Source organism: Elephas maximus, chromosome X (genome assembly GCF_024166365.1).
Source record: "Elephas maximus indicus isolate mEleMax1 chromosome X, mEleMax1 primary haplotype, whole genome shotgun sequence".
NCBI classification, from domain to species: Eukaryota; Metazoa; Chordata; class Mammalia; order Proboscidea; family Elephantidae; genus Elephas; species Elephas maximus.
In genome coordinates, this window is record NC_064846.1 from 164,054,161 (window position 1) to 164,077,854 (window position 23,694).

The following is a 23,694-nucleotide window of genomic DNA, read 5'->3' on the forward strand; positions in this document are numbered from 1 at the left end:
TAACAACAACATAGTCTCTGTATCAGCAGGTGAGGGAGTGTGGGCTGGTGGACAGTTCAGCTAAATGCAAAGACCTTTAGACAGGCCAGATAAGCAGCTCAGAAGTCTGGGTTCTAAACATAATCCTCCACTAGACTTACGCCCTGGTGGTGTAGTAGTTAAGAGCTTGGCTGCTAACCAAAAGGTTGGCAGTTTGAATCCACCAGCTGCTCCTTAGAAACCCTATGCGGCAGTTCTACTCTGTCCTATAGGGTCACTATGAGTCCGAATCCACTCAACAGCAAAGGGTATGTTTTTTGTTTGTTTTTTGAGACTGAACTCAGTCACTTAGCCTATCTGGGCGTTGAATTTCCCCATCTGTAAAATTAGGGGGGGCCGGTGCTGGATGTGATAAGTTTGAAAGTCTCTTCTGACTCTACCTTTATAAATTCTGTATAATGAACACTTGAGATACTAACTGATGTTTTCTTAGTAGGTAACATTTTAAGCTAGTCAAGGTTAATCAAGTCTAATCAAAAGATCCTTTAGGGAATATGACCCAGGATATATGCATGTGGGGGGCTGAAGGAAGAGATGATCAGCAGAGTGGAGAGAAGCCTTTCGAGGAGGAGTGAGGTAGTATGTGTAACCCCACACACACACACACATACACATATATACACACTTACACACACACACTTGTGTGTACACACATATACATATACATACTCACACATACAAAAAGACACACATTCCCACATATACACACTGACACATGTACACACATCTATACACACACATTCAGACATTGCCCATGTCATAATTTTGCTGAGGCCTGGCTCTGTTTATTTTTAAAACTATTTCGGTATTTCCATTTCAGAGCAGCAAAGCCCTAACGCTAAGGCATGATTCTACATCTAAAATTCAGTGCCTCAGTCTCTAATTGAATGGAGTAGAATTGCTCCTGAAGTTATGGCGATAAAACAAAGGCCCTGGTGACACCTGGTAGAGTAGGAATCTGGGAGCGCCAAGAGAGATGTGAGAAGGCCAAACCCCCAGATCCTATAACCATCTAACCTTGAGCTCCCTTTGGCATCTCTTTGATTTTGAAGAGGGCAGGTCTTCCCTAGTAATTTTCCCAAAGTACATTGTTCACTCACCATTTGAATCTCGAGAAGACGAGGGTAGAGACTGTCTAAAAGGTCAGATCTGGGCTTTGCAAATCAAAGAAATACTTCCAGTTCATCTACATGCTAAAGACTAAACTCACAATTAAAGGTTCACTTCCATTGGTTTAAGCCTTTGTCTTCTTTTAAAGTGGGCATTCTTTAAAAGAAGAATCTTTGGAAATTACCTGGTGTTGGCCCTTCTCAGCCTTTGATGTCTTAGTATGACAATTACACCTGGAACCAGGCTGGGTTAGACGTAAGAGGGGGAGTGGAAGCAGCGGCAAGCACTTTGTGAAAGCTCTCACCAACAGGTAGTCGATAAATCATCAATATGCCACTCGTATGAAAACATAATCAGAAATAACCTAATCCTAGGGCCCAAGTGAATTGTGTGCTGCTGGGTATCTGGTATCTGAAAGATGCAACCTGCCCTATTACTCCCACCTCTCCTTAATGCCAATCTTTACATCCAGCAGGCAATTACTTGTCCCTATTTGCAGAATGATAGAATCTCAGATTTTGGAATGGACTTCAGTGGCCACCTGGACCAAGCTGCTCTTCAGTATAGGTAGGATGACTGCCCATCCTTGTTTGCCCAGAACATTCCAGTTTATGCCTGATGTCCAGGTGTGATTTTTCATAGTGCAGTCTTTCTTACTGTATAGTGTCCCAATTTGGATGTTAAATAACAAGATCACCCTAAGAAAAGGAATTCTGTCAACATAAATGCTATCACGTTCAAAGGTCTCAGTTGCGGCATGTTGTAAAGTTACTGCATATTAAATAGCTTCACAACAATCAGATTCAATGTTAATGAGTCTTCAAAAGGCACCCCAACCAAAGGGGTCCCCAGGGAACAACCATAGGAAACACCATATCTAAATTTATTTGTCCAGGATCTAAAAAGACAAAGTGAGATGAAGGGGACTCGGGGTATATGATAAACCCAAGGAATGTGTGCAGCCAAGTTAGATAATCCAGACTGGGAAAAATATTTTCACTGTTAATACTGTAGCTCATTTTCACCCGTCATCTAGATAACTGGCCCAGAACCGCACAAGAGTTTGCCTGTGTAGATACAGCCCCGTGAGCAATTCTGAGCTGTCTGTTTTAATGCCTTTGAAGAACCGAATGGAAACATTCATGACTAGTGTTAGAGGAACACAGAGGGCTTTCAACACTCACTCATAGTCATTCAGGTTTTCCTCTTCTTCAGACGAACTTGACTCAGGGACTCCCCTTAAGAAAAGGAGAAACAACATGAATGTGAAAAACCGCCAAGAAATAACACGAGTGCCTAGCACTACAAAGTCAAATCCCATCCTGCTTTTATGCACGTAAATAAAATTTAGACTGTTAGGTTTCCCTTTTTGCACTTGGAGAGGTATCAGCAAAGTAAAGAGAGAGGGTTGCTCAAAATTTGGGCTCATGAGCAGTAATGAGAGAATGACTCCTTCAGCCAAGAGGTCACCAAGAGGCTCCCAGTAACTTGGATTGCTTTGACCCTTCCAGTAGAGTGGGCTTGTGAAATAGATGAAGACTCTCTCAGTGACAGCATAGTATAAAGTTAAACAAATATCTTGGGCTGTGTTTGGGGCTATTCTTAAAAAAAAGAGTTATTCGACTCTGGGATGATTTTCCTCCTGTTGGAGATGTCCTGCCTGAATTAGATGTGTTAATGTTCACGCTAACACTTGTGTAATCAAGAATGTTATTGTTGTTAGGTGCTGTTGAGTCGATTTGAACCCATAGCAACCCACGTGGCAGAGTAGAATTGTCCCATAGGGTTTCCTAGGCTGTAATCTTTATGGGAGCAGATCACCAGGTCTTGGGGAGCTGCTGGGTGAGTTTAAACCGCCAACCTTTCTGTTAGCAGCTGAGCGCTTAGCTGTTGCATCACCAGGGCTCCTTATATTGTGAATACAGGTAGAAAAATCAGGGTGAGGACAACTATAACCCAAAAGTCATAGGTTTAGAGCTACCTACTCCATGAATTGGGGCTCAATTCAACAGCAGCTAACAACAACGATGGGTGTAGAGAGGCAAACCACGTGGCTTTTTGGTTTATATTTACCTTAAACGTAAAGCCTAGTTGCAAAATTATTGCAAATTTGGTTCGTTTTCCTGCAAGTGGAAGCCAATACTGCGTGCAAAGGAGTATCTGAATTGGACTTACCATGAAATCTTTGAGGCGCTCTGGTTTAAAACATTTCTTTCCCTTTGGTTGCTGCCTGTGAAATCTTCATTGCTACAAAAAGATACGGTTTCTAAATTTAGATTTATTTATAAATCTTGAATGACAAAAGTGATTTTGTTCTGCTATGCTTTGGCTTTAATTAACATCGTGACCCACACATTTTACTTGTTTGGAAATTTAAGCTCATGAGTTGTTTTTGCTTTTTGGTCCTTGCATAAATTCCACGAAAAAGTGGTAGTTTGGCAGTATCCCTAAATGAAAGGGAATTGTTAATAATGGCTCATAATGACCCCAAACAATAGAAAACCGGATTCGGTAAATCATCTGACTAGTTTTGCCCTGATTGTCTTGTAGATATGCAAGCATTCTGTCATTTTTATGCTTTAAAATAAGTTGTAATTTTCCTCTTTGTTGTTGTGATGACAGTGAAAAGTCTCGAAAACCCCGAGCATTGTAACCGGACACAGATGGAGCCCGCAGGAGTTTACCACCCTCCGCCACCCATCATTTTATCTCTTTTCTTTTGGATATTAAGCAGAGGCTGAGGGAGGGCCTGCCTCTCAAATTCCAAAGGCTGTTTTATCTGGAATGTAGGACCTATTTCCTGTTTGCCTTCATAGCCCAGGTTCTTTTTCAAAAGCACACTTCATAGTGACAAGCTTCCTTAGCAAGGAAATGTTCCTCTGGCTACATTTCCAGAAATGCCTGCACACCAGAATTCCTTCCTCCTAGCCTTCCCAAAGAGCCTTGCCCGCTGAGATAGATTCTTAAATTCATCTCTTCATAAGAAAAGTCCTATTTTTAAAAGGCTGAGTAATTTAGTGAGTCCTTGGGTGGTGCGAATAGTTGTCATGCTCAGCTGCTAACTGAAAGGTTGGAAGTTCGAGTCCACCCAGAGGTGCCTTGGAAGAAAGGCCTGCAGATCTACTTCTAAAAATAATCAGCTATTGAAAACCCTGTGGAGCGCAGTTCTACTCTGACCCACGTGGGGTCACCAGGAGTCGGAGTCGACTCGATGGCAATTGGTTACTGGTTCTTTTAAAGAAATGTATTTAGCCTTCTTGTTTTTAAGAACACATGGAGAATGCTCATCAATACAACATCACTTAGGTTTATCCATAGGATAGGATATTACATAGCCAGTAAAATAGTGCGGTATATCCTCATGTATTTAAATGCAGAAAATGATCAAGCTGTTAAGTGAAAAGAGCAAGTGGGAAAGAAGACTGTGTGGCAAGAACCCACTCTGGTAATTATATCTTATGGTAGCATATACTTGGAAAAAAATTTTAGAGGCATGCACATGGAATGTTTGAATGGTTTGAAAGGAACACATGCTATTCTACTAATAAGAAAAAATAAGGATTGAAAAGCAGCTCAGGTGAAGATAGGAAGAATGCTGTAAAGTGATAAAAAGTATCTGACAATATGGCTGCTTTGTTAAAATTCAAGCTCCATGAAGACTGTTTAGTAATTATCATAATTCACTCACAGATGCAATGAGTTAAGAGGTGATTAGTCAACCCTTAGTTCTCCTCCGTCCTACAGGGTCACTATGAGTCAGAATTGACTTGACAGTCGCAGGTTTGGATTGGTTTTGTTATTAAAGATCTAGGTTTCTGAAGTTCTAGGGAAAAATCCAAGGTCGGGACTAGCATGAAGTGACTCAGGCACTGGACTTGGGGGCAAAATTTAAGGGGACATCAAAAAAACTCAGTAATTAAAATAAATAATGCTTTAATGCAATATTAAAAATTAAAATACAAAAATATGCAATGAGCAGTGCAAACGGATAAGCGCCATATTATTAGCCTAAAGGTTGGCGGTTCAAACCCACCCAGGGATGCCTTAGAAGAAAGGCCTGGCAACCTGCTTCTGAAAGGTCACAGCCTTGAAAACCCTATGGGACAGTTCTACTCTGCACCATGGGGTGGGCATAAGTCAGAACTGCTTCAATGGCAACTAACAACAACAAATGGCAATCCTGGAGCTGGCAGATCTGTGGCAACCCCATGTCAATCAATAGCTCGGACTACTTATTTGAAAACTGGTCCGGGAGAGGGGACCTGACACAAAGTTACCATGACATCCACTCCCCTTGGTTTGGGTTTATTGACTTCCTCCCACAAGAGCTCTGGGCTGCAGGAGGATAAATGTAACCCCTCCTCTCAGGCACCAGATGAAGATGAATACACTTGGCTTCTTGCTCCACTTTGCAATGAAAGGGACCACAACTGGTGACACCGCAAACAACAACAAGAATACACTTACATTCTTTCAAGTTCCGTGTGGCCCTGTGGCTGTATCATCGGTATAGTGAGGCATTTGCTTTAGGTAAAAACGAAGAGAATGGACAGAATAAAGGAACAAGATGACAAGGACAAAAGAAACAGAAGAGACACGTGGTGAGTTGGAGAGAGGCTCTGCACGCGCGTTGGGGAAAGACAGACATCGGTACCATTCACAATGCTGATAACTGGGTGAGAAGATGGCGGCCAGCGGACAGCATGATGGGGAGGTCTGAGGCAGCAAGTAAGGAAGGGTAGTCCCTCGAGCCTTTCTTTATGCTCATCTCTGAATTTGATCCAACATTTATTGAGCATTGATTGTGGCCCGACCACAGAGACAGACACAATTTAGGCATTGCCTTCAAGGTACTTTAATTCTGGCTTTTGGTAGAATCTTTAGGCTGAGAAGACTAACCAGCTCAGCCATGGCCTTGCCTGAAAGGCTATCCATCCAGCTTTTGGCTAGTGACATCAAAGCACACTACAAAAATAAACCCGTGCTAAACTCTCTCATCGAAAACATACATGCTGAAGATTCTGTGTCCTGGAATGTGGGGTTATTTGGAGGAAGCAGGCAGGAAAGAGGATGGAAAATGCCCAAGTATTACTTGAATCATTAGCTAAGTAGAAAATCTATGTTGCTGGGCCCCAGTGGGGCCTCTGCTTCCCAGGCTTCTAGCTCAAGCACTGAACATTTTCTGAGAGGACAGCTTCATCTCAGCTTTGAGGCTGCGGTGCAAGCCAGGGGTGGGTAATGCCTACTCTACATTCTGTACAGTCAGCCTGAAAGCTGGGGTTTACCTTTTCAGTTTTCTTACTTGCCACCAGTCAGGGCAGTCTTCCCTTGGAACGTACTGCATGTTGACGTTTGGCTGGGAGCCATAGCTTTTCTTTGAGTCGCTGTCATACTGGGCTACAGTGGTACTTGAAGATGGTGCATCCATTTGGAGAACAGGAACTGCCCGAGGAATCTTCAGCTTTGGAGGACAAGAGATTTTAATATGTCACAGGAAGCCACAGATTCATGTACTGGGAACTAACAACCGAAGTATATTAGCTCTTAAATTTCAAAAAGGAAGGAAGGAGGGGAGGGAGGAAGGGAGGGAGGGAGGGAGGGAGGAAAGAAGAAAGGAGGGGAGGGCGCAAGGGAGGGAGGCAGGGAGGAAGGAAGGAAGAAAGAAAGAGCAAGCAACAGTATTAGAATATGGAGCAACTGGATCGCTCATATTTTGCTAGTTGAAGTATGAAGTGGTACAACCACACTGGACAGTTGTTTGCAAAGTCTACTAAAACTAGACATGTGCATACTCCATGACCCCAAAATTCTATATGTATACTCAACAGTAATGTGAAACTGAAAGACATAGAAAAGAATGTTCATAGCAGAATTATTTCAACTAGATAAAAACTGTAAGCCACCTAAATACACATTGAGAGGATAAAAGACTAAACATACTCAGTTGCAGTAGGCTGAATAATGGCCTCCCAATTATGTCCATGCCCTAATCCCAGAACCTGTGAATATGTTACCTTACGTGGTAAAAAGAGCATTGCAGATGTGATTTAGTTAAGAATTTTGAGATGGAGAGATTATCCTGGATTAGCAGGTGGGCCCAGTATAATCAGAAAGTTTCTAATAAGAAGGTTCTTATAAGAATGTGAGGACAGAAAGAAGTCAGCAAGGAGAGAAGATGTTACCACTGCTAACTCTAAAAATGGAGGAAGTGGCCACAAGCCAAGGAATGTAGGTAGCCTCTAGAAACTGGAAAAAAGAAGGAAACAGATTTTCCCCTGGAACCTCCAGAAAGAGCACAGCCTTGCAGATCCATTTTCAACTCTGACTTCTAGAATTATAAGATAGTAAATTTGTGTTGCTTTGAGATACTAAGGTTGTGGTAATTTGATACAGCAGCAAAAGAAACTAACACAGTGGTATATTCACATAAAAGGATGCTAGACAGCAATAAGAATGGGCAAATCTCATAAACTGAACAAGACAGACAATAAAATTCTATATACTTTATGATTTTGTTTATATAAAAATCAAAAACCATCAACCTATGGTGTGATATGTTAGGATAGCAATCACTTTTGGCAGGATGCAGTGACTAAAAGGAATATGAGTGTACCTTTGGGGTTCTGGAGCCCTGGTAGTACAGTGGTTAAGAACCCAGCTGCTAACCAGAAGGTTGGCAGTTCGAATCCACCAGCTGTTCCTTGGGAACCCTAAGGGGCAGTTCTACTCTGGCCTATACGATCGCTATGAGTCAAAATGGACTCGAAAGCAATGGTTTTTTTTGAGGGGGGAGAATTTGGTTTATACAGGTGTGTTCAGTTTGTGAAAATTCATTAAGCTGAACACTTAAGACTTCTAAGTGCATGTTATGCTTCAATTAAAAGTTCATCTACAAATATGTATCAGCTCTGAAGATCATTTTTTTTCAAACCATACTTTCTTTTTCTTTTTTCAGGGTATATGGTTTATTTGGCTGAGGCTTGGACATCCTGGAAATTTTAGTTATGCAGAACACTGTTATTTATGAGCTGTGAGGCGGGTTCTCTCCAAAGATAAACACAGTGGAAAGTTCCCTCAGTGGAAATCTGAACAGAACAGCTGCACAGCTGATTTCTATTTCCTCGGCTCAGGAAAGTAAGTCCTCTACTGAATTCTCTGGTAAAAGGAAAACATGCTTTTCACGGTTCCCTCTCGGACCCCAGGTTTATTCGGGCTGCTGATAATGCAAACAGGCTTCTGGAACCCTTGGCCACTGATTTACCTGACTAACAATTTCCAACACATTTCCCAAAGAATTCCTTACCAGAGACGAGATGCCGTTGTTTCCGGCTCTGCTAGTAGATTTGTTTAAAACAAACTTTATTGAGGTATAATTTAGATACTGTACAGTTAACCCTTAAGACATGTACAATTCAATGACTTTTTAGCAAATTTATCAAGTTGCACAACCTTCCCCACGATCCAGTTTTAGGAAATTTTCAGCATCCCAGGAAGATCCCCCTGGGCCCAGTTACGGTTAATCCCCATCCCCGCCCACCGTCCCAGGCAACTGCTAATCTACCTTCTGTTTGTATAGATTTGCCTATTCTGGGCATTGCTCTTAGATATCATTACAGGGTTACGTTTTCCAAGCTTCAGGACTGAAGCAGGTATCCAAACCCAAACAGCAATGTCCCTCATAGTAAAAACCCCAAACCATAATAATAGATTGTTTTTCTACCCATCAGGTTGGCTCACAAAGATTATGAGTTTTACTTAGAAAGAAAGAAGTAAGTGTGTGTTTGTGTGTTGGGGTGGAGACAGTGGTGTCACCAGGGTTGGTGTCACCCAGTGTGGTAACTCATGATGCCACTGCCCCTCCCCGTGCTAATTACCACTATGTTGTAGCTAAAACACCATAAATTTGACAAAATCGGCAACTGTAAAAACACTGGCAGCAATGAAAACAACAGCGTGCGCTTATAGCACGTGCAGATGAAACCGCCTGATTCGAAGTGTCACTGTAATTGCATAATAATGACAGCTCTGACCGCAGCACATGTTAGGAGGATCAAAAAGTAAATTAGCATAGCCCTTTTGTAGGTATATTGATACATCCAAGCCGGGCTTACGAAAAAATTTGTTGTTGTTGTTGTTGTTGAACTAACTACAGGGATATTTTTATAAAAAATAATAAATTTCTGCTGAAACACTGCACAAAAATTTTATAGACCATCATTCTGGCGTCACCTCCTCTGACAGTGTCACCCGATAGAGGCTGAACCCCCTACATCCCCCTAGTGATGCTACTGGGTGGAGGCACCCGCTTAGGTTCAGGCAAGCTTCTCAAGAACCACCAGGAGACTGTTTTGTGTGTCTCCTGGCATTTGAGGAACCTGAGACCTGCCTGAGAAATCTAAAAGCAGGAAGTTGTGGCTATGAACCCGAGGAGGCAGAGCAGGAGAGTGGTGGCCTGTACTGTGAGAGCAAGTCACATCCAGTTTTATTAACAAGAGCAATAAAGGTTTTGTTTGTTTTCCTATAGTCCAATTCCACCCTTGGGAAAGAGTTGGCTGAGTGCCATCTTGAAAGGAACTCTGCCCCAAATGGCTGAACTGACCTGGTAGAGGAAATGAAGACTGGAAACCTAAGAGCTGTGAGTCAAGACATCTCCTCTGTCATAAAATGGCATTTGGAGATACTCCCCGCCAGGAAACTCATGAAAGTCACCCAAGATAAAGATTCAGCATTGAGAAGCTGTCTCACCCAGAAGCCACCAATAGCAAATCATGATGGGACCAGCCACTTGTGAGTGTCTCTTTTTCATTAGTCCCCCTCTTTCTGAGCCCCATCCCTGGAAGGGTCAAAAATTTCAGCCTCCCCATGGCCCCCACCCCAATGCAGGTGGCCAGCTGATGCAGACCCAAGCTAGATGGAGGGGAGAAGTTTTAACCTGGAATGATATTTGGAGTTGTATGGTTATAACATCGGTTGGGCCAATTTAGAGACCGTTCTCAGAACCACTGGTAATAGGGGAGATTTTTAACAGAGAGTGACTGGAAAAGAGATGGAGCTGCCTGAGACTTCATCCAAGGGCAGAGAAGAAAGCTCACTGAGTGATTTTGAAGAAATGATGGAGGAAAAGAATTCAGTTGTTTTCTGCTTGTGCCCTAGGGAGTCCCATGCCATCACCAGGACAGTTACGCAGGGCAGTCATGGCCATACCGGTGGGCGGGGAGGAATAACAGCTAATAATAGCTCCATGTTATGTGTGGATACCTTCTTAAGAGCTTTTCCTACAGGCACCTGTATATTTTTGTTGTTGTTTTTGCTTGGGGGGAGAGGTGAATAATTGTGTGCTTAGTGGCTGGAAAAAGGCCCACTAATTAAATACAAAATGGTAAAATGATTCTGTGTTGGAATTCATTATTTGAAAATGCCCATTGCTACTGGTAACCTATGTTTTTTCTCTCTTTGCTGAACAGTCTGAACGAATCCCAGATTTTCTAGTCTTGAATCTGGCAACTCTTAGTTTATTTAATATATCCTGACCATGCCAAATAAAAAAGTTTTAATTTGACTTACCACCCTGTCTGGGAAGACAAGAGGTCTATACTTCTCTTCTTTGGTTGCAATGTGCAGGTCAGCATCTGGAAAGTAAAACCAAGTAATGTCAGAAGGAGCTTTAAATTAAACAATGCAAAATACCCAATGCTATGGGTCCAAAGAATGAGCCAATTTATGTCAACAATCCTCCAGATTAAATGAATTTAGACACAACATCTGGAATGACGCTGTACCTTTCCTGTATAATACTCAACTCAAACACCCCTCTTTCACCAGAGATTATCGATATTCTCCCAAATCTGCCTAAAAAAGTCAACTTCCTCTAAATCCTATAGCCTATTAATTTATACCTCATTTCCACCTTGTATCTGAGCCATAGATACCTAATCTCGTCAGGTAGTGTATACTACCTAGGGGTCAGAATTCATGTCTGATTCCTCTTTGATTGGCCCATACAAGATGTCTGAATCATTCTTAAAGATCAATAAATAGCTGATGAATAAATGAACAAATCTATTGCATGTTCTTTTTCTGTTCCGAGGATAATTGTTGATTTCTCTTTCTACCGGCAGAAGTAGATAGATGTCCAAGCTCTGAGTGTGAAGGCACTGTAAGTCTTATAAATAAATAAAGTGATTATATATGGTTTACTGCCCAAACTGGGACACTTTTGACAGTAAAAGACACTTTTAATAATTATGCCAGGATATCAGGCACAGAATGGCACTGTCAACCTACTTATAGACCATGTATCCTGGAAAGAGGGTAGACTAGGACATCTTAGACACAGAAAGAAGCAAAGAAGCTGTTTCCTTTCTAGTAGCTATGCCCACAGGCTACCCAGTAGTTTAACAATGAAAGTCAAAGGAATAAATTATGCTTGGGTAGCTGTCGCTGCGGAGTTGATTCTGACTCAGTGACCCTACAGGACAGAGTAGAACTGCCCCATAGAGTTTCCAAGACTGTAAATCTTTACAAAAGCAGACTGCCACATCTTTCTCCTGTGGAGCAGCTGGTGGGTTCGAACTGCCCACCTTCTGGTTAGCAGCTGAGTGCTTAACTGTTGTGCCAACAGGGCTCCTTTTAAAATATCTAAGTCCCTCTTTTTTTTTTTTTCATTTCCCTAGGACTATAACTCTGAGTAGAACCTGATTGCACTTAACGTAAACCCTTCTCTACCTTCTCTTGATATCATTAAGAAGTCAAGAAGCCTGGACAACATGGTAAACCACTTTATATAGATTTTTTAAAAGGCAGCCATCCCCCATTTAGGTATACACGGTGATTAGAAGTGTTACTTAAATTTTATCCTTTGATTTCTTTTAAGAACTTTTTTTTTTTGGTTTATGATTTTTATTATTTTTAAGAAAAGAGGACTGGTCTTCTTATCATGTGGGAAGCCTGGCTGTTGGCACCATGGTGATACTGTTCACCACATTCTACCTGTTTGGAGGTTTATCTCCAACCAGGGAGAATTATGAGAGGAAATAGCTCCTTGTTTGCTTCATGGTTCTACATTTGAAAAGATTCCTCATGGAATGCAAGAATGGCAGATGTTAATATTGTTCTTGCTTTTAATGAACACGACTCAGTTGACCCGAGAATTAGACCTCATTTGCAGATCGTTATCTGCAAGGCTGGATTTTCATGATGGCAGCCAATCTGGAAGAGCCTGTTTTCCTGAACTGGCAAGCTGTTCTGGCATCTGGGGGGTTTGGCTTAATGGGGCACCATTCACCCAGGGGCCGGCCCAGCCGAGGGGTGACATTACATGCTTCCCAGAGGGTGCATCCGGGGGCGGCTTTGCAACTCTGCTGGCAGCACAGAAACTTCCCGTCCACGAAGAACCCACTGTGGTACTTGATCAGCAGATGAGGGTTGCCCCTTATCTCTGGGGAGCAGGCAGAAAGCAAACAAGATGTGAGCAAATATCGGCCCAACAGAAGAAACACATTTAGTGAGCACCGTTATCACAGAACAATGGAAACCCCCTTTTGCCAGCAACCGGGGTAAGAGTGAATGGTTCCCAAAGGATATAAGTCTTTCACTCAGAAGTTAAACAGCCAAAAAAAAAAAAAAAAGGTCTAATCATGTGTAGAGTGAGAACAACACAATAACATATATCAGTCCTTTTAAAAATAGTAAAAAATATTCATATACAGCTTAGCTTAGTATCAGGATTTTAGAAATACATTCCTAAAGGAAGTTAGTGGGTGAGGGCACGTGGTGTTTGATGGTGGCAGGAGGAGGCGAGAGGGTGGGGCTAAATCTTAGCAAAAAGAAAAAGGTTCTAATAAACGTATACTTACCTCCCACTTTTGACTTTGAAAAATTCAAAAGTACGGAAAAGTTACAAGAATAGTACAATGAACATCCGTATACCCTTTGCCTGTTGTTGGCGTGTGCCTTCGAGTCGATTCTGACTCATAGTAACCCTACGGGACAGAGTAGAACTGCCCCCAGCGGGTTTACTAGGCTATAATCTTTACAGGAATAGGTCGCCAGGTCTTTGCTCTCGCGTAACAAGGCTGATGGATTTGAACTGCCAACCTTTCAGTTAGCAGCAAAGTGCTTAACTGTTGTGTCACCAGGGCTCTTACCATTTACCTAGATTATCAACTGTTAGCTGTTTGCCACATTTGCTTTGTCTGTTTCTCTCTGTACATACATATTTCTTATTATTATTATGTTATGCTTAACCATTTGACAGTAAGCTGCAGATGTTATGATCTAAATAATGTCACCCATGTAACATGTAACTTCTATGAACAAAGACATTCTCTTATTCAGGAAATTTAACATTGATACAATACAATTATTTAATATACATCTCATATTCAAATTTTTGCCAATTGTCCCAGTAATGTTCTTCATAATCTTTTATTTTTTCTGATCTAGGATCCAATCCAGAATCACATCTGGCATTTAGTTATCTTGTCTGTTTAGTCTCCCTGGACTCTAGAATGTTTTCTCATTCCTTATTTCTCTTTCATGGCATTGGCGTATTTACAGTAAGTTATGAATGATTTATGGGGCATCTTATTTTCCTAGGTCTGCTGTTAACAAAATATAGAAATGTATTGTCTCACAGTTCTGGAGGCTGAAAGTCCGAGATTAGGGTGTTGGCTATGTTACTTCCTTCTGAGGCTCAGAGGGCGAATCGGTTCCATGCCTCTCTCCTAGCTCCTGGCAGCTCCAGGCCTTCCTCGGCTTCCAGCTGCAGTGTCACATGGTGTTCTTTCTTCTGTCTCCCTGTCTGTATGTGTCTTCTCCTCTTTTATAAGGACACCAGTCCTATAGAATTAGGACCCACCTTGGTCCAGTATGACTTCATGTTAACCTAACCGATAACACCTTCTAAGACCCTATTGCCAAGCAGAGTCACATTCACAGGTACGGGGGCTAGGACTTCAATATATTTCGGGGGACACACTTCAATCCACAACATGGGGCTACTTTTCTAGGAGTATGTGCATTTAAAAAACTAACCACGGTCAGACCCAAAACAATAAATACTGTATGGTCCCATCTCTATGAAATATTAGACTAGGCAAATGCATAGAGGCCAAAGTTTATCAGTGGTTAACCAGGGCCAGGAGGGAGGCGGGAATGGGAGCTATTGCTGAAGGGGTACTGAGTTTCTGTTCGAAGTGATGAAGAACTTTTGGAAATGGATAGTAATGATGGTAGCACAACACGGTGAATGTAATTAATGTTACTGCATTGTACACTAAAAAAAATGATTATGATGGCAAACTTTTTGTTATATATTTCACCACAATAAAATAAAATAAAAACAGATAACCACAGGGATAGGGCGATGTTTAATCTAAAGGAACGAAACCCTAATATCGGAGTACAGTCTTGTGTCTGTCACAAATTAGCCTCTCTTGAAATACAGAGAAAACTATAAGGCCTTAAAAAAAAAAAAAGAAGAAAGAAACAAAGCTCATTGCCATCAAGTCACTTCTGATTCATAGGGACCCTATAGGATGGAGTAGAACTGCCCCACTGAGTTTCCAAGCAGCGCCTAGTGGATTTGAACTGCAACCTCTTGGTTAGCAGCTGTAGCACTTAGCCACTACACCACCAGGGTTTCCTACAAGGCCTTAAAAAACAAACAAACAAAAAAAAACCAAACCACTGCCGTCGAGTCGATTCCGACTCATAGCGACCCTATAGGACAGGGTAGAACTGCCCCTTAATAGAGAATAATTCAAGAAGAGTCTCCAGGTGGGGAGGGCTGGCTCTACTTGTGGCTTCAACTCTCCCCCTCTTGATTTTATGTTCATTTTGAGGATTTCTTACTTTAATCCCAAGGGAGCTCTGCTGCCCCTTTATGACACTGACTTAAAGAAGTATATTAAAAAAAAAAAAAACCAAACTGCCATCGAGTTGATTCTGACTCATAGTGACCCTATAGGACAGAGTAGAACTGCCCTGTAGGGTTTCCAAGGAGCGCCTGGTGGATTCAAACTGCCGACCTTTTGGTTAGCGGCCGAACCCTTAACCACTACGCTACCAAGGAAGTATATGGGGGATAATAATAACTACTTTGCAGGGTCATTGGGAGGATTCGAGATAATGTGTATGAAGTACCCAGTGCAATGTTTGGTCCAGAGCAGATGTTCAATGAACATCACTAAAGTGGGCCTTAGTGGTGCTGTTCCTTTAGTTTAACTCTGCTCAGCATAGCTGAAAATGCTGGCATTAAAAAAAAAAAAAAGAAACTTTACTAAATATTAATGAAAATTAAAAGGGAGTTATTACAGAAAGCACAAAAAAAAAAACAAAAGAAGTTAAGATTACAAAATATGAGTTTCTGATCTTGGTCCCAAATGGTCATTGTAATTTGTTGGGCACATTACCTGCTCTCTAAGCTCCTGGTCAGAATCCCCATTACTTCCTACTACACAGGTACTGTATAGGACAGGGTAGAGCTGCCCCATAGGGTTTCCAAGAAGCACCTGGTGGATTCGAACTGCCAACATTTTGGTTAGCAGCCATAGTTCTTAACCATTATGCCACCAGGGTTTCCCTTACAAAGTTAGGTAAACTGAATTCAGAGAGGTGGTATGGTAGGCTGATAATGGCTCCTGATGATATTTCATGTTCTAATCTCTGGAACCTGTGAATGTGACCTTACTTGGAAAAAGAATCCTAGCAGATGGAGTTAACAAAGGATCTTGAGATGAAGCGTTTATCTCGGATTATCCATATGGCCCTAACTCCAATCACAAGTGTCCTTATAAGAGAGAGACAGAGGGAGACATGCACAGAGGAGAAGGTGGTGTGAAGACATGAGCAGAGATTAGAATGATGCGGCCTCAAGCCAACGAATGCCGGCAGCCAGAAGATGGAAGAGGCAAGAAACAGGTTCTCCTCTAGGGCCTCTAGAGGAGTAAGGTCCTGCCAACACCTTGATTTCATACTTCTGGCCTCCAGAACTGTGGGAAAATAAATTTGTGTTGTTTTAAGCTACCCAGTTTGTGGTAATTTTTCACAGCAGCCAGAGGAAACTAATACAGGTGGCGTACTTGCTCAAGCTCACAAGCCTAGTAAAGACCAGCCCTGGGCCTCAGCCCCAAGCTTTTTCGACTACTCTCTCAGGCATTGATGCCAGCTTCCCTACCAAATCCCTTTCAGCTCTAATTTTTGGAAGGAAAGGCACACTTCATCCATACCAGGTCAACTGAATTCAGAACTATGGTAGTTGATACTCCTTGAGTTCCCACTGAAGATCAGCCTAAGCTTTCCAAATGTAGGTTACCATCCAGGAAATTCTGTCTATCTCAGTTTACAAAGCCTTAGCCAAATAAGTAAGAATAGTAGACACAAAAACAGAAGTCATTGTATAGCAGTGAAACTTGGTAGGGGAGAGGTTTTTGAGTAAGAGAACCTCTTTATTTTCCTTTGGCAGGCTTTGTTGGCCAACCTGACAGCCAATCCACACCACCCCCCCATGCTACCTTCAACCTGACAGCTGATCCCACCCACCCTTCTCTCTAGCTACCTTCCAGCATAGAGGCTGGAAAAGTGGCATACTGTCATCCAGCTGCCCTTGCACGTAGGCTTAGCCACGAGATACAGTTTTGGCCAATGAAACATAAGCAGAAGATTGCAAGGGGGCTTCTGAGAAAGCTTGGAGCCTCTAAGGGTGGCAGAGCAGAAAGCTAGGCAGAGTATGGATCCCTGTTGACCTTATTGAACTGCTGTATTAGTCCTGGACTGCCTACCTCTGGACTTGTTACCACGTGAGAAGAACGAGTGTGTATTTGTTTCAGCAATTGTTTGGTGTCTTGTTACCAGCAACCCAAAGCATTACTAACTGATATAAATCACTTATTGTGCATATGGCAGCCATAGTGATGGAGTCTCGCTACAGTTTTATGAGAGGCTGAGAGATGCACTTTTGCTTTTCTCTGATCTCCTTTTACCTTCCACATGCCCACACATGAAGACCAGCTGCCCAGGGTTCACCAAATCTGCCCACCTTATGTAGCCCCCAAAGGACCCAACAATGGGGGACCTAGGGCATGACCAAAAACTGCATACAAGATTTGTCTACATAGCAACTGCCCCCAGGAAGTTCTCCCCAGAGGAGACTGAACTGGAAGCAGCATCTCAGAGCCCCTTCTGGAATTCCCATTATAACCACAGCGACTCACTTTAACATGTAGGACATTTTTATATATGAGCCACTTATTTGTGGCTCATGACCATTCTCAGAATAAATGTTCCATTTTATAGGTCAGGAAACTGAGACCCAGAGACATCAGGTGGTTTTATTAGATGACACAGTGAAGCAGGACTTGGATGCCGGTTTGCCTGACTCTAAGAGGGATGCCCTTCTCACTTCAGCAAGCTGCTGGGAACAGAGGGAGCCTTCTTTCCCCACTGGACCACTTGGCTTTCCTACAGGACAGGTTGCTGAACCTGTTCATGCAAAGGGAAAAAGGATGTGTTTACATAGAAGTAGACTAGGTGGTTGTCTAAAATGGTGTAATGTGATGTGCGTGGACAAAGAGCAATCATCTAAAACTTAAACGAAACAAAATAAAATCTTCCCCCATCTAGGGGCTTAATACCTGAAATTCCACCAATAAAGTCATTCATTTGAGTTAAATATTGTCCTTGCTCCATTACCCTACTCTAAAATAAAAATATTGCAGTGAGAAACACCATAGTGCCAAATTGCTAACCACGGTTCTCTATCTTCTACCAAAGGTTGGTACCAGGGCAGCTGAAGAATTATTGAATCCTCAGTTTTGCCTAGCATTTAAACTGGTTAAAAAGTTGAGTTTGGGTAACTGAGTCCCGAGACCTCCATTATCAGCTATGTGGTATTAGGCATGTTTACTTCACTTCACTCAACTGAAAAAAAAAAAAAAGAAAACAAAAAACTAGGTGCTTGGATAGTGCAGATGGCTTGCTCTCAGCTACTAACTGAAAGGTTAGCAGTTAGAACCCACCCAGCAGTACTTCGAAAGCGAGGCCTGGTGATCTGCTTCCATAAAGATGACAGCCAAGAAAACCCTATGGAGCAGTTCTACTCTGTAACACATGGGGTCGCTGTGAGTCGGAATTAACTTGATGGCAATGGGTTTAATCTGAAAAATGAAGACGAATGTCACCCCTTTCCATAGAGTTGTTGAGAGGATTACCTAAGAAAATGTTTTAGAAGTGCTTGACACGGTACCTGGCAAATGGTAAGTGCTTAGTAAACTTTAAACATAATGACTTCTGTAAGCATTGAAAATACAGTAGCTGTGGGACCTGGCACAGCCCGAGGCGACCTAGACTTTGCCCTGGTAAAGACAAGCACAATGGGTGAAGGGTAGGTGGCCTGGCATCTCCAACCTGCTGCGAAGACACAATAGCCAGCTCTGTGCTGAGCAGGAAAGGGAATCTGACCCACAAGCTTCCTCTAAGTAACAATGAGAATGAAAAATGTGGATGAACCTGGCACGTTGCCCAAGGACGGTAGGAAAATCAGTAGGTTCTCTCTTGGCATCGAGTCCTTTTACTGCTACATCGTTCTTCCACCAAGCCTCAAAAGAGCTCAAGTGATGACCCCCTTCTATGATTTTTTTAAATTACCTCTTTGTAATGCTTCCAACCACTGACTTCGGCTCTCTTCATTTGATGCGTAGATGTAGAGAAGCCCTTCTTTATAGACAATCTGGAAAGGAAGAGAGTGGTGCGTTTGGATACAATGGCATCAGAGTTCACCCTCGTGTAACGGCACATTTCCTATTATCCAAAGGAAACCCTGAGTTTTCTTATATGATATATATTAGCTCTGGAATTAAATGAAAAAAAGTTCTACGGAAATTTTTTTGCCTCAGTCCCTCAATTTTATTTTTATCTGAGACATTCCTACACTTTGGAAAATCACAGCAATGATGAATCAGATAGCAGTGAACACTGAGGTCTCAGCAGGAATGCCCTGGACCATGGAGACATAGAAAATGCTAGACATTACAGGGGCCTTAAAATATTCCAGCCCACCTGTCTGCCCAGCGCTTGATCCCCTTTACAAGCCCCTGGAAAATGTTTATCTGCTTTATTCATACAAATACAGGGATAGAGCGTTTTCTGCTATGTTCACCACCATCGCCAATTTTTTAAATAGACTAATCATTATACAGTTGGTGTTTATATTGAGTAAAAGTATATCTCCCTAGTACTTCAGTCCGTTGGGTCAAGTCCCATTCCGGCAATCCCCCAGAATAAGTTACTTTCTATTACTTAAGACACTTATTTAAACGTTTGAAGGTTACATCTTCCTTCCATCCGTCTCTAATTGACTCAGCTTTTGTTGGTAAAAAATACATACCATTTTTAGAACACCTGCTAGTTGCTGGGCTCTTCACTAGCAACTTTAATATGTTACCCCTATTTCAACTCGATGAAAAAATATGATTACGCTCATTCTGTAAATGAGGAAACAAACTCAGGGAGAGGTTGAGGATGTTGTCTATGGTTACATAAATATAAACGGGGAGGCCTGGAGCTCGGTGGGGCTCCAAAGCCTGTATTCTTTTGAGTGCCCTAGGTGTTTGGGTTGGGTCTGTGATGTGGGTTTAAATTGTCTTTCATTATGCATACTCTCCCCTGGTTTCTCCCAACTGGTTACTCTTGTATTTTAAGATGGGAAGTACGGATTGTCAATTGGATTATTTTATTTTTGGCCACAGGTCCCTAATACTAGCGTTACCCTTTAGATCAGAGAGTTAAGTGTTCACGTTATAATAAAAGTAGGGCATGGCCTAGGTCATGCCACTTCCAAAGGGTAGCTGTAGGCGTACTCTTACAATGCATTGTTTAAAATAGTTCGGGATAAAATTAAAACTCCTTAGTATGGTGTGCAAAGCACTTCATGATACAACCCTGCCCACCTCTCCAGCCTCAACTCCCTTCACTCTCCCACGTGCTGCTTCATTCATTGGGACTACTTGGAGCTCTCCAAACATGTCATGTTCTGCCACCCATCAGTGCCTTTTGCCACCTGCTGTTTCTTTGGTCCCAGCTGCTTTTTCCACCTTTGCTGGGCTAACCTCCACTTGTGCTTCTCAACCCGAGTGTCACGTCCAGTAGAAAATCTCCCTGACTTCTTGGAGTGAGGAGCAATGGTTCTGCTTCAGGGCACCATGGTGTGCTCTGTGACTGCCATCTTAACACTCGCCGTCACTGCATTTAATGGTGTGTTTATCAGTCTATTTTCTCACTTCCTTGTATGTGCCTTAGGGGCATGGATAGTGTTTTATTTCTTCCAATGATACCTTGTAGCTTATCAGAGATGCTCAACAATGCTTGATGAGAGAGATTGTCAGACCACAAGGCAGGTCAGGCCACTGCTGCTTATACTCTCTGCTTGCTTCCCCTTCCTCCAAAAAGAAACCAAACCAAACAAACCAGTTGCCACCACTTTTGACTCCTGGTGACCCCATGTATACAGAGTAGAACTGTTCTCCATAGGGTTTTCATGGCTGTGACCTTTCGGAGGCAGATCACCAGGCCTTCTGAGGCACCACTGGTCCAGCTCGAATCGCCAACCTTTCAGTTAGTAGCTTAGCACTTAACCATTTGCTCCACCTCCAAGCCTTGACATTGTCTCAACAAATCGTTTTGCAGCATCATTATTTATTCCAGATACATCGAGTTCATAAGAGAAAATATTAAAGAAAGAACCTTCCAGATGATGGACTGTTGCCCCTCCTCATACCTGAAACGGGTACTGTCTCTCCACAGGAGTCTGCTCCGCGAGATTGACTTTCTCCACACATCTGATTTTCTTAATCTCGATGCATCCTTTTCTGCTACCCCTTTTCTGAATTAAGGAAAAGCAAAGTATAAGACGCGCCACGTGATGCACCGCGGTACACAAAGAAAAGCATAAAGCTAAGATTATGCTTGGGAGAAGTTTGGGGGGTAGGGCTGGGTATGGAAGAATTACCTTCCAATTAATCCATAATAGTCAAAACCCAATGACACAGAATCTATTTCTCGAGGATGGACACATTCTCATATACTCCTCCAAAAACAAATCTTTAAGCACTGAAGAATCTTGTTTGATAATCTTGAAGTGTATTTCAAACCACCTGCCACGTGGCTAATCTACTCAGGAAATCCAAGATTTAACCCCCAAAATCATCTTCATTTTGTTTCAATTCTATGCCAGTATTTCAGCTTACTGTGGTAGAATTCTCAACTGTACAAAAAATTATTTCCAGCATTGTTTTAAGGCAGGGTTCCTGGTCCTCTGCACTATCGACATTGGGGTCAGATAATTCCTGGTTGTGAGGACTGTCCTGTGTATTGTAGGCTTTTTAACTGCATCCTTGACCTCTACCCACTAGATGCCAGTAGAATCACCACCCCCAGTTGTTATAACCAAAAATATCTCTAGACAACGCCAAGTGTCCCCTGGGGCAGGAGGGGAATTGCCCTCAGTTGAGAACCACTGTTCCAACGTTATAATTTGGCTTCGTAAAGTTAACCGATGTTTTAAAATTGTTTATCTTGGGTCAATTATACCTCATGAAGAAAAGGCACTGTGGTAGGTGAACGTTGATCTTTACCATGTAACCTAAGAAACCTGATATTGTTTTATTGTCATCAACCACTTTGTGGAGACTTAAGAAGAAAATAAACAGTATTAAAAGAATGGAATAAGTAGGGGCTCACCATTTTGTCATATTCATAGTAGGAGAGGTTTGTTTTGGTCAAAACAAAAAGCCGTTCTTTGTAATTATTCGGTGACATTTTCTTCTTTTGCTGTGACCTTTTGAGAAGAAGTTCTTCTAGTATGGATTTTTTATCCATATTATCGTCCTAAACAAAAGGAAGTAATTAAAATGAGAGTGCAGCATCTAGCTAGGTTCTCTTTAGCCTTCATAATTTTAACCCAACCATTTCTCATTCAGGGATAATTTAAATGTTAACTAAGTAGGCGTTTAAATGCACACAAACTTACAAGTTTTTTCTACTGCCCTTGCTTTGATTTTTTTTATAAGTATGATGATTTTAAAAGCATTTTAGTCATTGTACCCATTTTCCACTCTGCAGTCAGCATCTTTGCACCAACCTCCAGATCACTTTATCAAAATGCTGTTTACGCCTTAAGCATTCTACAGACCTTTGTCAAATTTAATCAGATGCTATCAAACTTTTTATAACTTGGACTCCAGGCAGCTCACCATGTTTCAAGTCATTGATCAACTGAAGTTTCTCTCCATTAATGTGACCAGCTGTTTGGCCAAACTATCCAAACCACTGTGAGACTCTTGTCGTTGTAGATGACAGCTACAGCCCTTGATAGTAAAGAGATCTTTAACATAAAGGACATAGCTATGCTTTCAGTATTCCTGATAAAGAAAATCCAAACAAATGCCCAAGATAGAATCAAACAAGGGAAAATCATGAGAGAGCAATAGAAAATGCTATCAAAAGAGATTTAAAAGAACTGAAAAAACTGGCACATTTACAAACACTTTTGCTCCCCTCCCACTCTCCCCTCCCCAAATCATGCAAAACATACAAACTTAAGGTATTTCTGGAAAATGACTACATTATTTTTCTGCTCTTACTAAGACTGTTGTTTCAACACTCAGCCAGGTGTCAGCTCTGATCATAAAAGGCAGCAATGTTAAGCAGCAAGCCACAGCGATTGACTTCTGACGTTCTTTGCTTTGTGAAACCCCATAGTTATCTGCAGTCAGTGATTGTGACCTTTCTTGGCATATTCGTAATCAGAAGGTAATTAACATTACTCACCTTATACTCGTTAGAGCCAAAGCCTACGTTCCGGGAGGGTCCTTAACTTGAAATCTCAAGCTTTAAGCCAAAACTACTGTTCCAAGGCACCATCACTCACTCATGTGGCCTCTGGCTATGCCAGGGTTATGTATTAAAAAGAAGATATTTGCATGCTGTTTATCGCTCTTGATCAGGAAGCGCTCGCACAGGCATGGCTCTGTCTGGATGGAAGCGGGTGCCAAGTGAACCCATCCAATCACAAGTAGGCCCTTCTCACTGACCCAGGAACATCATGGGCTCAGTATGACCAGGGAGCCGGGAGAAAGGGAGACTAAGAAATATAGCCTGAACTTGAATAAGCCACAGTCAGGCCCAGCCAGCTTTCCTCCTTAGACCTCACCACCACTCTAGGCAGGGGGATCCAGAAAATCAACTTTTATTATTTATACATAGATCAGTAGACTATTAATTTCTAGAACGTTCTCTGAAGACTATGATTTACAGGCAGAAGTAGCAGGAATTTTATCCACTAAATATAATAAAGCCTTGATCACCTTTTGCTTTGGCTATTGTTTTATCTGAAAATAAAAGAATAATTCTCCTGCAAACATGGAAATCCGGAACATTTGAGCACAATGGGGGCTATTTGCCATGACCTTGTATTCTTTGCCCAGGCCCCAAAGACAGGGTGTAGCAGAGCCGGCAGGACCTGGGAAGGCGGGCAGAGAGCCTACCTTT

The 23,694-nt window shown here is 42.1% G+C and overlaps 1 protein-coding gene across 3 annotated transcripts in view; it reads right to left on the reverse strand.

Moving 5' to 3' along the window:
* BMX (BMX non-receptor tyrosine kinase) overlaps positions 1-23,694 on the reverse strand; it is a 57,259-nt gene that overhangs the window by 27,202 nt on the left and 6,363 nt on the right. For 2 of the 3 annotated variants that reach the window (XM_049873374.1, XM_049873373.1), the window contains exons 2-10: positions 22,398-22,511; positions 21,886-22,032; positions 20,924-21,028; positions 18,796-18,877; positions 12,467-12,586; positions 10,714-10,778; positions 6,435-6,610; positions 3,325-3,396; positions 2,334-2,387 (exon numbers count right to left, since the gene is read on the reverse strand). In XM_049873374.1, the coding sequence (XP_049729331.1) occupies positions 2,334-2,387; positions 3,325-3,396; positions 6,435-6,610; positions 10,714-10,778; positions 12,467-12,586; positions 18,796-18,877; positions 20,924-21,028; positions 21,886-22,032; positions 22,398-22,400 (824 nt within the window). In that variant the 5' untranslated portion in view covers positions 22,401-22,511. The remainder of the gene's footprint in view (positions 1-2,333; positions 2,388-3,324; positions 3,397-6,434; positions 6,611-10,713; positions 10,779-12,466; positions 12,587-18,795; positions 18,878-20,923; positions 21,029-21,885; positions 22,033-22,397; positions 22,512-23,694) is intronic. The other variant, XM_049873372.1, reaches the window with a different exon arrangement.